Raw genomic sequence first — 13,710 nt, 5'->3', positions numbered from 1 at the left:
CGTGCGCGGAAAACGACATCTTAAATCTATCGGTCCTAGAGTATATTTCCCTAATCTAATTCTTGTGATCGTTTCTACAATAGTAATTAGGATCTCATAAAATATCTTGAGCATCAGGCAAAAAGCATTCTATTTGGAAGTTCCGCGAAAGATTAAATCTTAATTTTTCCCTGCGATCGGTTTGACTTTCCCATTCTGAATTCTTAAGTAATTAAGCTACCCTAGAAGTGGCTAGCAGGGTATTATGTAGATGTAGACATTTTTATCGTAGCAATTTTTAACAAATGTTGTTGCTCGTCTTTCTGTTCTTTCTATATCCGAAACTATTCCTTTTTCATAAGGGTCCCATTCACTAGCGGCGTACTCCAACTGGGGTCTCACGAAAGAATAATATCATCGTTATTTTACTTTTTCATCGCATTTTCCAAGAATTCTTTTTATGAATCCTAATTTGCGGTTTGTCAGCTCCTTAGAAAATTATCGATTAGTGAAGAGTCTTCAACGAACGAAAGTGAGACGACCTTTACAAAGTAGTAAGAAATGTTCATTTTAGTTAGGTACTTTTCTGAAATAAAATTTTCTTATTCAATACATTTTCATTTTTGGCAAGGATATACCCCACACACCTATCCTTAAAAATTCAACTTATCATCAATGATTTTATACAAGATATGCAGTAAGAAGTTAAGGCAAATTACAACCTCTCGATGTGAATTAATGCGTCCTCTATAGGATACTTTGTATTCGTATGCTTTTTGACTGGTTAACCCCAAAACTTTTACTACTGACTTTCGAGGGTTCTTCTAGTTTTTTCCGTTCAATGCTAGGACAAGGCATTGGAAGAATTTAAAAGCATTACTTTCGTGACGTTATCGGAAGAGGCGAAGAGCAAAAAAGGAGGTGGGGCGTCACCTTGGGCCCTCTAACGACTGGGGACACAATACCGAAGCGGCTGCATTTGGCGGTGGGGGTGGTTTGGACGTCACTCAGTCAGTGATTCAACCCGAGGGTTGAGAGGGTAAGAATTGAGGGTGGTTGGGGGCTGGGGGAAGGGTAGTGAAAACGGAGTAGGGAGGGGAAGGTATAGGAGAGTATGGCTTGAGAAATCACCTATATAAAGGTTTCGAGAATGTGGAATTCAGTTATTCGCTAAAGGATCGCCCTCACGTCTGCCTGTGTCACGCTGCCAACTTGGTGTTCTCAGAGTCATCGTCATGACTCCCATGAACTTCTATGTCTTCGTCGTGGTTGCTGTGTCGGCTGTATACGCCAGGCCTTTTGATAGTAAGTGCTGTACGGGAGGTAGAATTGAAGCTATATTTAGTTAATTATTTAAATTTTCATGTTAACTTGTAATATCATTGTTGGAAACTTAATTTTGCTCATATGTGTTATATCAACGTATACTATTTTATTTTCTTAGCCTTCAATCTTATTCAGACGTAATAATATCAATTGCGCTTGGTTTAAATTTCCTCCTAACCTTATTACATGAAATTTAAGCTAATGTGAATTAACATACTAAAATATCGGCTTATTTTGCTGGCGAGTGCAATTAATTTATTTATTCATTTTTGATTTTTTCGAAATTACCATCATTCTGAATCAACTGCATTTGCTCATTGTGGTCATTTTTGAAATTATTGCCAACATTGAAGTAAAATTGTAACATCAAGAATTTTGCTCGAAGGTTCATTCTGTTCAGAGTTGTATTAATTTTTTCACATTCCCTTGTAATTTGTACGTATGGCTGATTTTTAGCGTCTTAACTAATCCCAAATTCCTTTTCAGTTCACGGAAAGGATGGCTCCCTTATTCACGCCCTGCACGAGAAGCTGCATAAGCACTTCCATGACGTGGACTACCCTGGGGCATCCAAGATTGGCGGATCTGCTGCACAATCCAAAGCTTCTGCTGGTAGCATCGCTGGTAACTACGGCAAGGGGTCACTGAGCGCCGCCACCGCTTCGTCCTCCAGCATGGCCAAGAACGAAGACTACCATCACAAGTACGGCGGCCACACATCCGAAGCCAAGGGAGTAGCAGCGTCCGAGGTTGGCCACTACGACAAAGAGCATGACCATTACCCCTCCAAGACTGCATCACTCACCAAGAGCGGCGCCGTCGCTGAGTCTTCTGCAGCAAACTACTACATGGCAGGCATCCACGAGTCCCACTCAAAGGCTGCCGCAGCATCCGAGGCAGTCTCCATTAACGTGAGAGGCAAGGACAACTACAAACCTGCTTCCCACTACTTCGACGAAAAGCTTCATGGTGATGATCCACACGTCTACAGCTCCGCTGAGGCGAAGGCAATTGCAAAGTCTGCATCTTACGGGAAGAAGGGCGCCGCACATGCTGAGGCCGAGAGCAAATCTAAGGCAGTATCCAATGGTGGAGATGCAAAATCCTTTTCTAAGAGCGTTGCGACAGCAGAATCACATGCAGCTGTCCCCAAGAAGGAACATTACTTCCACGACGAGCCCCAAGGAGATGATCCTCGCAGCTTCACCTTCGCCAGCTCTCAGTCAGCCGCCGAAGCAGTCTCCCACGGATTTAAGGGGGACGCCCACGCTGAAGCAGTAAGCGACTCCAAGGCTGTATCTTACGGCGGTAAAGGAAAGTCTGAGGCCAAGAGCTCTGCCCTTGCTGAATCCTCTTCAGCTCATCTCCATGGACCAGAGGGCCACGGATCCCATGCTAAGGCATCCTCATCAGCAAAAGCTGTTTCAAAGAGCCATGACGGTCATCATTACTTCAACGACGAGCCCCAAGGTGCCTTCAGTTCCGCCGAGTCAGAGGCAGCAGCCGGAGTTTCTTCCTATGGAAAAAAGGATTCATCCTTCGCTGCTGCTGACAGCGAGGCGAAGGCTGTGTCCTACGGGAAAAAGGGAAATGCCGGTGCCAAGAGCGACGCGTCCGCAGTGTCTGCTGTAGTCGGAAAAGAAAAGCATCATTACGACCACCATCTTCAGGGTGATGACCCTTACGCCTTCAATCTTGCCGCATCAAAGGCTGCCTCCGAAGCAGTGTCTATAGGTAAGAAAGCGGCTTCTCACTCTGAAGCAGGGAGCGCAGCTAAGTCCATCGGTGGCAAGTACTTCAAGGGATCTAGTTCGGCCGCGGCCTCCTCAAAGGCTGAATCCTATTCCGGGTATGGTGTTAGTGGTGCCGCTGCAGCTTCAAAGTCAACCAGTATTAGTGCATGATTGAATTTTTTCATGGTTCAAAGTTATGCTCGTGACTAGGCAGATATGTGTTTGAATGCTCGGTTGTGTTTTAATATTTACTTGAGTGATAGTGTTTTTGTGTAATAGACCGCCTCGAATTTTTTAAACATATGGTATTTGCTATTTTTTTTTAATTGCTTGAGAATTGACATGGACACAAGATAAGTGACATAACTTGAGATGATATGTTCTGATACAGATCTCTCCTGATTGATAAATGCTGTGCATGAAATGATTTTTAATTTTCAATGTGATATTTATAATAAAAGTAATGTGAAAAAATTAATACTCCACTTTATTATTATTTGATTCAACCCTATTCCTAGAATTTATCTTGCTTAGCAAGTTGCTACTTAATATATGATTGCTTGAAAATTGCCTTTGGTTTAAATTCCTTGAGTATTTATTTTAATCTTTATTGGTCTTTTTTTTATTTTGCGTTAGTGCGTGTACGGTGTACTTCCTGTCTAGCCACACTTACTCGGGTACTTATATTTTTACTTTCGTGCATGTGAATATTATTTATACTACTATGTCAGACTCGTGTGGCGTCCTGCCTGAAGCGGAATACGCGTGAACTTTTGTGTAATTGTACCCTAAATGAACTTCAGAAAATGGAATAAATAATTTTCCGCGCATATAGGCAGACATTAATATTTCAAATTTTAAAAAATCCTTGCTAGGATCGCAGTTGGGCGTCATAACTTGGAAATTATATTTTCTGAAATCAAACGGAAAACCGTAGCAGTAAATACCTGATGCAATCGCTTCTGTTATTGTATTTCCTATCTCGGGAAAGGCCGAAATTTCGACTGCAAAACAAAGGCATGCTTGGATTGATGCCACACAACCCCAGTTGATCTATTTGTAAACTTAATATATACCTAATGCTAAAGTTGAAGGAATATCAAGAGAACTTCTTCGTATAACAATTCTTTTCGCAATTGAATTCTAGATAAGTAATTGACCAACGGTTTTTAGCATAATAAGAAATTCATATTTTATTTTGTAGTTCGGTCGGTAAGATTCTTGCAGATAATTCGGAAATGAAATTAGATGTCCGAATCCAAGTCAAAATAGGTCACTTAATTTTTTAATTGACCCTGTGTTGCCATATTACTAATAGAGAACGCAGAACTGCCAATTCGCGGATAATTGCTACGATATGCAAAACAGTTTTTAATCTGCTACGCTAGTAGTCGTTAGACATGCCCATCACTAGTCATCATCTGCTAATAATTATAGAGGTGACTCGCAAGGTATTGATAAGTGTATTTATTTATAATGGTAACAATTTTTATCAGAGATCCAAAGGTTTGGTTAAACCATTTTTCTTGCTTTTAATCAAAGTTTTCAACTACAGTTTTAGCATGTTTTCCTATCTTCATTTGATTTTATGGGACTGGTAGTTGACGTTTACTATTTATTAGGTATATCTTTAAATGATGTGAATCCACAAAGGTGATACATGCAAAAATGTTCAGCAGTAAATGATTTTACCAATTTTTGCGCTGGTGCTAAACTAAAGTTTCGCCGCCTCAAGCGATAATGTACTCAATTATTTCTGGATTTGCATCGTCATCCTACGTGCATTTCGGATTTAATTTCACCATAAGTCATCATAAAGGTAAGGTACGCAGAACTCAAGAGCTTGTGATCGTTGAAAACATGCTCAAACACTGAGGGGAGGGGGAACGCTTTTTTCCCTTAGTATCCTGTGAATTTGCACGAAATTTTGTCATCTTGACGAGGTATCCGCAGACCCCATTCGGAATTGGAACCGAGATCGACGGCTCGCATGACTTACGGCCGCAGCGCCTCTACACACAATCATCAATTCTGTTTATTTATGTATTTAACTTGTTATATATCGAATTCGCTAAACGTATTGGAATATTCACGAATGGATACTTACACTGATGCTTGAGCAAAGCAAATGGATGGGCTTGGTAACCTTTCTTGATGACTTGATTACTTTGAAGCTTTTATTCGAATTTAAAATCATGATACCTGTTGTAGACTATTCTCCTAATTTATGTTTACCCGTTTGGATGATTGGTCGATGAAACTGCTGAAAACCTTTTACCTGCAACTTGATTTTTTCTTCAAATGGTTTCACGACTATGAACTACAAAGTATTTATACTTATTACTATCTATATATTCTATTTATGTTATGATATCGAAGGAGAGTGGGGAAATTTTGTAGAGTTTTCAAAACATAAGGTCCTGTGCCATCGTGGGCCAAATAGCTTTAGTGGAGAGGAAAGACGAACTAAAAGGTCGGTAGGTAGGCGTGTGCGCGGACATTGTAAATTCGACGCCGGCGGCATTGAGGGGAATTTATTTCTTACGTACCAGCGTCCTCAGCTATTACCTCCATAGCGCAAATTGCTCATTAACGATTTAATATTGAGTTCGTAATTTTTCAGAGTGCGAAATTGATGTTATATATCGAGGATGAATTAGGGTGTGGCTTACTATTTTAATATTTATCAAATTCTTGATTTTAACCTCCTTAAATGTCCTGCGGGGAGTGAATTTGATATGCAAAAATAACGGTAATTGTTTAGAATTTAGAGGTCGCAAAGGGCTTTGAGTTAATTAGAAATTAATTTTCTCAAGCCGACAAATAATTATCATATTTATTGGTAAAACTAAAATTTGCAGTCGTTATACATAAAATTCACTTCTTTTTTTACTTTTCTCAGGAAAATTTGCTAAAAACTAAAATTTGCAATCATTATACATCAAATTCACTCCTATTTTTTACTTTTTTTCAGGAAAATAATATTTTATCGTTGAGTACGTCAACGGGCATCCAATACGCCGCATCGAATGCTCGTTAGCCATAGCCATCGGCAGCTTATTGTTGTTTTGTCTCTCATTTCCCGGCACTCACCTCGCAAATTTTACAAACACAGCCGAGGTAACTATTTCCTTTGGGGCAACAACAGCAGAATATGAATTATTTGCCACTCTTTACGTAACCTAATAGTGTTTAAATTACGAACTTTTTGTTGATAAAATACAAACTTAGAAGTAGGATATATTACTAAGTTAGCCTAGTTTTTGAGAATGGAAAAATATTCATGCATTTCAAACAGCTATCTTAACCGTGCGGCACTAGCGCGGGATACAGAATCACAAATACACGCGTAGGATACAGCTGTAGCCCAATGACATTTTTTTATGACATCGTGTGTCAAAATTTTTACCTCGACGTATTTTTTACGTTTGAGACTGCTCCCCTCTCCTGACAATAGGTGGCTAAAAGGCAAAGTAAACAAAATGTCTGGGCTACAACTGTATCCCACTGGAGTGCCGTAGGGCCACTCACAGAACAATTTTCAATCATATCTAATGCATATTCTTTTCGCTCGGTAAAATATCGTTTAACAAAGATGAAGCATGATCACCACAAATCGCAACAAAAGCTGCACCCTAACAATGTATTCAATATATTTCCATTGTTATGAATATTAACATCATGGGCTACTTTATTGCCTAAAAGCCAATGTATTCAGGGGTTAAAATTACTCTTTGCCATTATTTTAAAGAGACTTCAAGCAGTAGAAAGTATGTAGGCTATTTAAATCCTTCATAAACTTTACAGGATAACTTAAATATTACGTTAATTTAATTAGCAAGCGAACTGAACTATCCAATGTCGTACTTTCTTAATTTTTTTAACTAAGCGATTACTTTCGTTTAAGTGCTGTTTCTTCAGTCGTTAAATCAATTTTAAAATAGCGGAGAAGTTCTGGTTAAAACAAATAAATGTTAGTTACTTCCTCGGAATGACACCGGAATTGGATGAGGATTTTCAAAACCTAAATTTTGAATTTCTTTCGTTGAGGTAATTTAATATCAATATTTTTACGATCAGCTTTTGCTCCATGGCTTTAGCTGGTTAGCCAAGTGTAAGAAAATAAACTATTTCACGTTTAATTTGCAAGCTTTTAGAAAACATTTATAAAGTAAATGCATTGAAAATCTTCCAATCTGCTTCTAATACCCTATCTGTTTTCCCACACCACCCTCACGCGATCCATGAGGGATCACAGCACTAATTGTAAGTTTATATTTCCTGTTTTCAATATCAATACCTTGCCTTAACTTCTTTTCATTCTCTAGTCCTTCATTCTCAGCATGAATTTGGCTTTCAAATTCCCATTCTTTCATTGCCCTAACTCTTATCACCCGTTTTACCTAGCTCTACATCTACGAGATACCAAGCCACTACCAGGATGTGTGTGGCAGAGGATAACTCGACACTAGGCATGCAGTACTCATCCTAGCCTTAATCATAAACGCGCTCGCTTGCAGGACACAGGCCAAGCACTCAGGACAGCAACACGCGGTCAGACCAGAAACTAGGAAATTGCCAAGGACGCTAACATGAAACCATGCTCATAAAAATATTAGTTAAATGTTATTAGAATGTTAGGCAATAGTATTCCAAGGAAGTTTATCTGGCTTTAATGACAATTTGATAAAATCTTACTTCAAGTTTTCTACTCATCTATGTATTCACAACATTATTTATTTAAGAAATTGCTGTAATATTCCTCAAATTAGCTACTAAACTGTTTTATTTTAATTTTATTTGTGTTAAATTTGGAAAATTAATTTAATAACTTTCAGAAGTATTTTTATTTTAAGAAAATCAAACATTTCCGATAAATTAAGATTTTTTCGGGCACTTTACTGGGTATGAACGCCATTGGCTGCGTACTGCAAATAAGTTGAAATGGGAACTTTAACCCAGTAGAGAGCACGGAATACCTCCCTCATGGGCGCGAAACATTTAGCTTAGGTAGTGGATGTGGGGTAAGAATATGGCATGCCTACAAACCCTGAAATGGATCGGGTAGACCGGTATATAATGTAATTCGCTAGGATAGCAATTCAAGGAAGATGGCACTTGACCTCATTGGCAATGCGTCATTGCGATACCACTCACTATTCTCAACCCTCAAAGGAAGCTCCAAAACGTTTATATCCCAAGGTTTGCAACCTGAGCTGATTTATAGTATAGGCCTCATGAGCCCTGTCCCGGGGGAAGAGGGGGCCGGATTGTGGCCTCAGTCCTCACCCGGGCCGGGTTAAATAAAACGATAAGTCAAGTCATGAAAGAAAATTTTCTTTACGTTGCGCGTAAGGGGAAATTAGAATGGGTCCTTGTAAGATATTTGATTACCGGCTCTTTTGGTACACAACATTTTTGAAATTACGACACTTGTATTGAAAGAGACCGACGTCACCCAAGGAGGTGAGGAAGCTTCTGGAGTTGAGAGTGGGTGTGAGGCAAGGCTATATAAAGGCTAGCTAGGAACGAAAGAAATTTCACTGTGGGAATAAAACTGTATCAGTCGGGTGTGGTGGATTCTGTGTAATTTCAAGTTTTATCAAAATGAAGATTTTACTTCTGTTCTTCGCCGTTGTAGCGATTTCGGAGGTATCTGGAGGAATCGACCTGGAGATCAACCTGGAAAAATCTCTTCAATCTGAATGTAAGTAATCCAAAATTTCTCTTCATTTAAGACATTATTCCTCACCGATTACAAAGTCTATAGTGGCTTCCCATTTATAGTAATCCTCACTTATGTTTTAACTCGGTCAATTAATTCTTATTCTAACTGGTAAGAATACCTCATTGAATTCGCGTAGTGCACATTGATCCATTATATGGAAATATTTATTCGCGTGAAAAATATTTGTACGCTGCCATAAACATGTAAATGCACTTATCTGCGTTTTGCCCCGCTTAAATGATACATTACAGCTTACAAGTTGGGTGAATGTATGAACGATGATGTTTGTCCCGGAACGGGACATGTACATGCGAAAACCGAGTTACAACATTTTTCCGTTTTGAATTCATGGGTGTGTGCAATTTGTATGGTTCCATATTGCATTTTTCTGTTCATTCGTGCATTCATCCATCATCTTTGACGTGCTAATGCGTTATGTAAACATGCCTACGAAGAGGATTGTTAAATATAGAGGGTATAACAAGCGTTTTTGATGCAGTTTTTACTTCTTTGCGTTTACTTTATTATTTCTAGTGGTATTATGTGGTAGTATAATTTTTAAGTATGCGTAACGTTTTTTGGACCGTGTGGTGTGCATGTGGTAATCAATTGCAGGCTGCATGCTGGTGATTGATCACCCCCTGCCAAACACCCTTGAGGTCGCTCGCAGGGTATTATGTAGATGTATGTACTTTAAGCACTAAATCAAGAGTTGAAAAGTTTGGGAATGATTTTTTTCTCGATTTTTGTGCATTATTTACCCCAAATTGTGACTTAAGTAATTCCTTTCCGTTATCTTTGTAATTTCAGTGAGCGACGCAGGTGACGATTCTACGCTGAAGAGCAACTCCTATAGACCATCACCGCGACATTTTCATCATCTCCACAAGCTGCTGCACCATTATCTACTGAAGAAACTTCCTCTTCCCGTTCATTCCTCAGGACACCACTTTGGTGGATCGTTCGCCCAATCTAACGGAGCGTCATCTACATTCAGTGGCAACAAGGTCACGGGATTATATCATACGTCATTCAGCTCCTCCGTTGCGCAATCGGGCACTGTAAGCGCGGCCGGTAAAGGAAACCAGCAGGATCATCAAGACACCCAAGGATCAATTGCAACAGGTTCTGCTATTTTTAATTCACCATACTTGATTCATTCTTCTTATTTGGTTATTATTGATTAATGTCCGTAAATCATTGCCTATTCGCAGTGGAATATTCATTTTTCTTGCCTGGGAAGAGAGGAGGTGTGTGCTAGGGTATTTGTATTTTAATTCCGATGAGGGCTAAAGAAATCGAATGAAAAGAGAGTAGTGTTTTGTTATTACGTGATTATGATATGAGCAGCATCGATAATGGTTGGAAACATGCGATTCTTCGAGAAAATCGTTCACATTTTACATTAATATAGGATCTTTCGTGGGGATGTATGTCAATGAAGATGGTTGGGGTGATATAGATAGAGCTTATTTTCATTTTTTTCCTGGGATCCAAAAGAATCCCCGGGCTCACAAGGAACCCTGCTCAGAAGTATTTGTGATGAGTTGTTACGACAAAAAGTGCAGCGTTTCCAGTATGTTACACGAGTTAGGATGGGAATCTTTACAGGAGCGTCGATCGAAGTATAGGCATAACTTAGGAAGTTCGAAGATAATTTCTCAGACGACGTGAATCATATCCATAGTTTACCATCGTACTATAGTAGACGTGATCATGAGGATAAAATAAAAGAAATAGACGGCAAAACAGAGATTTAAAATGTCATTCTTCCCTCGTACTATTAAGGATAGTAACGTTGTCTCATTTGATAGGATTAATGGCAACGCTCGCTAGGATCACCCATTGCATGTTTTTTCGTAGTTCTAACCTTGCATGTATTTGCTCTAGGAATTACTAACCATTAGCAATTTTTTTATGAATAAACATGTATATTTTCTAGTGTGCGTAATATTTCTATGACCGTGCGGTGTACATGTGGCGGTCCTCTTGCATGCTGCAAGTTGGTGATTGGTCACCCCCCGCTAAACACCCTAGAGGTGGCTCCCAAGGTATTATGTAGATGTAGAAGTAATAGGAAGGGTAATAAAGTTCTCAAAGCACTGCCCAGAACCCAGCCCTATAAAATGCGTTCTAGTACTGTCCCTTCAGTTGATTATTCACGAATTCGTAAAATAAACCGTCTCGTATGAACAATATTGAGCAGTTTTCCGGGCTTTTTTTTCGGGCGGTTCCGGGCAGGTTCCATCTTTTTAGCTGGTAAATGCATTACGGGGACCACTTTCACAATTTCATTGCGGATTTATGTTGCATTAGGAGAAGGAGATGGTGAAGTTATGTCGAATATCATGAGCATGTAATTCGTATTACACGGAAATCCCGTAAACCATAGTGGCTGCCTCACTTAGTTCACTTTGACTGCGGCTTGCTACTTCACTGTTTTAAACTGAGAAATAATTTATTGTTTTATTTTCTTTCCCATAAGTCCCCAATTCTTCATCTTTATCTACAAACTACCCCACAACCCGCCGCGTTAGGTGTGTTGGACATTATCCGTTTACAAAAACAAAGTAATTGCGAACATAGTTCCACCTAACATTTTGTGTTCGGGGGAAGAACGAATTCTCATACCTATACGTTCGTCAAAATATCTTTCGTAATTTATCTTTTCTGCCAGACCTGGAAATATTGTGATGTTCTAATATGATGGTATTCGCATCACCCTGAAAGATAATTTATAAACTTTTTTAAATATATATATTTAAAATAAAAATTTTGGTTAGTAGCGCTATCAGGTCGCTTGTTTTCCCGTATAAGGATCGCTCTCCCGTTAGGGGCTCCAGTGACCGTTTTTGTAAATCCATTGAATTAAGCAGTATATGGCAACACAATGGTCGACCTAATATTATTTAATACGCGATATTAAAGTCATGTGAGCTTCCTAAGGTACATAAATTATTCCATTTTGTTGTCATGAAATATTTACAAGCATATCTACGCATATTTTTATTCGTCATTGTAATATTTATCGTAGAGAAATCCGTTCAAGCAAAGATATAGATGAACTAACGAATGACCTTGCTGCTATCCAAGCTTGATGCGATGCTTGGCAGTTAGAATTAAATTTGGAAAAATGCGTCGTAATGAATTTCTGGAAGAAGAATAACTCCCTACAGCGTAACTATATCATTCGGGGCACCCAGTTAAAGGCAGTTGAATCCGTGAAATATCTAGGGGTTAGACTCAATAATGATCTATCGTGGAATAAACATATTCGAGAAATGACCGGTCAAGCTAATCGTAAAATGGGTTTTGTTAAAAGAATATTAGGAAAGTACGACGACAAAGTGAGAGAAATTAGCTACTTTTCCCTCGTTAGACCACATCTGGAATACGCTGCCAGTGTTTGGGACCCTCATGAAAAAGGCTTAATAACAGAGTTAGAACGCATGCAAAGAAGAGCTGCCAGGTATGTGAAAGGTCGTTACGATAGTCTTGTTAGTGTAACTGACCTCTTAGATAAACTCGGATGGGAATCTCTGTCGGACCGTAGATTGAAAAATAGACTAAACCTTTTAGATAAATTCAAGAGCAGTGTCTTTTCTGACGAAGTTAACCATATCTTACGGACGCCAACATACTACGGAAGATCAGATCATATAAATAAAATAAGAGAGATAGATTGTAGAACAGACAGATTCCGAATGTCATTTTTTCCACGATCAATAAGAGATTATAACGGCAGCAATAGAACTCGTAAATAGAATGCATGACATGTAGTGTAGCCTACTAACCTATGTAAAAATTAATGCATGTTTCTTAATTTTATTATTATTTCTAACAGCATATAGTAGTATAGTTTGTTAGTGTACAGGACGTTTTTTGGACGGTGTGGTGTGCATGTGGGAGTCCAAATGCATGCTGCATGCTGGTGATTGATCAACCCCTGCCAAACACCCTAGAGGTGGCTCGCAGGGTATTATGTAGATTTAGATTTCAGAATTAGTTTTAACTACTTACAATCTTCCCCTGCTCTCTTCTGCTTCCTTAATTTATATTTTTAGTTTTTTAAACTTATAGAAGTTATAGGTTTTCATTTTATAACCATTACAATTGTCAATTTTTTTATAAATTAAATCACTGCATCTCTTCCTCCACAGGTTCTGCTCTCTCGAAGCAGACTTCAAAAGGATTAGTTGGTGAGGCAGGGGACCATAGAAAGTATAGCGGCGATGCATTCTTCTCCAAAGGTGCTGCCATCGCAGTATCATCTTCGGGGAACATAGCCAGCATGAACGATCGTTTCGACAAGTACGCAAACCAAAAGCATCAATCAGAAGGTCTCATCGACACAAGATCACCTTTAAAAGCACTGGATGACCAAGGGAAGCATTAAGTCATCTATTCAGACATCGCAGTGGCCCACGAAGATAGTTAATTACACAGAACATCACTGGATTGGTTGATTATTCATTCTTGGAAAACATGTAACTAGCATGTAGTTCTTTTACCAGAGTAATGAGTACCTAATGTGTTTACTGATATTCAGAAGGTGTCGGGTGAAGAGCCAGAAATTTTAAACTGTCCTGTCATTAAACGTGTGGGCTTGGGATGGTCCTAAGTTTCATTTCGTTGGAGTTGCGTAGAGAATTTTAAACCGATTGAACGAAAGTAAGAGGTTTACTATTCTTAATCATTTTTAAATATTTTAAATATGCTAATATATGATTATTCCTAATTTTTAATTATTTATGAGAGAATTTACATAATAAATGGTATCCCAAATTTACCCTCTTATCATTTACTCAAGTGTAGTGTTTTCTTCGTACCCATCAACAAATTCTGCTTAAATATTGGCTATTTTTAGTGATTAACCCGTACATATCAAATTACTGAAATTCCAATTCCGATAATATATATTGAAACGGCTTTTGGTATTTTCCC

At 38.7% G+C, this 13,710-nt stretch overlaps 2 protein-coding genes across 2 annotated transcripts; both read left to right on the top strand.

Moving 5' to 3' along the window:
- The first annotated feature begins 1,137 nt into the window (after positions 1 to 1,137).
- Positions 1,138 to 3,406, top strand: LOC124155032. Its single transcript, XM_046528777.1, has 2 exons — positions 1,138 to 1,284; positions 1,792 to 3,406. Exons 1-2 carry the CDS (start codon positions 1,215 to 1,217, stop codon positions 3,207 to 3,209), a joined length of 1,488 nt encoding a protein of 495 aa, XP_046384733.1. The 5' UTR covers positions 1,138 to 1,214; the 3' UTR covers positions 3,210 to 3,406.
- Positions 3,407 to 8,567: 5,161 nt separating this feature from the next.
- On the top strand, positions 8,568 to 13,375 carry LOC124155031. The gene is made up of 3 exons (XM_046528776.1): positions 8,568 to 8,745; positions 9,577 to 9,891; positions 12,927 to 13,375. Exons 1-3 carry the CDS (start codon positions 8,646 to 8,648, stop codon positions 13,160 to 13,162), a joined length of 651 nt encoding a protein of 216 aa, XP_046384732.1. The 5' UTR covers positions 8,568 to 8,645; the 3' UTR covers positions 13,163 to 13,375.
- Positions 13,376 to 13,710: the final 335 nt, after the last annotated feature.

The sequence above is a fragment of the Ischnura elegans genome, chromosome 3 (genome assembly GCF_921293095.1).
Source record: "Ischnura elegans chromosome 3, ioIscEleg1.1, whole genome shotgun sequence".
NCBI lineage: Eukaryota > Metazoa > Arthropoda > Insecta > Odonata > Coenagrionidae > Ischnura > Ischnura elegans.
The sequence above is the reverse complement of the archived record's forward strand: the minus strand, read 5'-3'. Positions and strand labels throughout refer to the sequence as shown.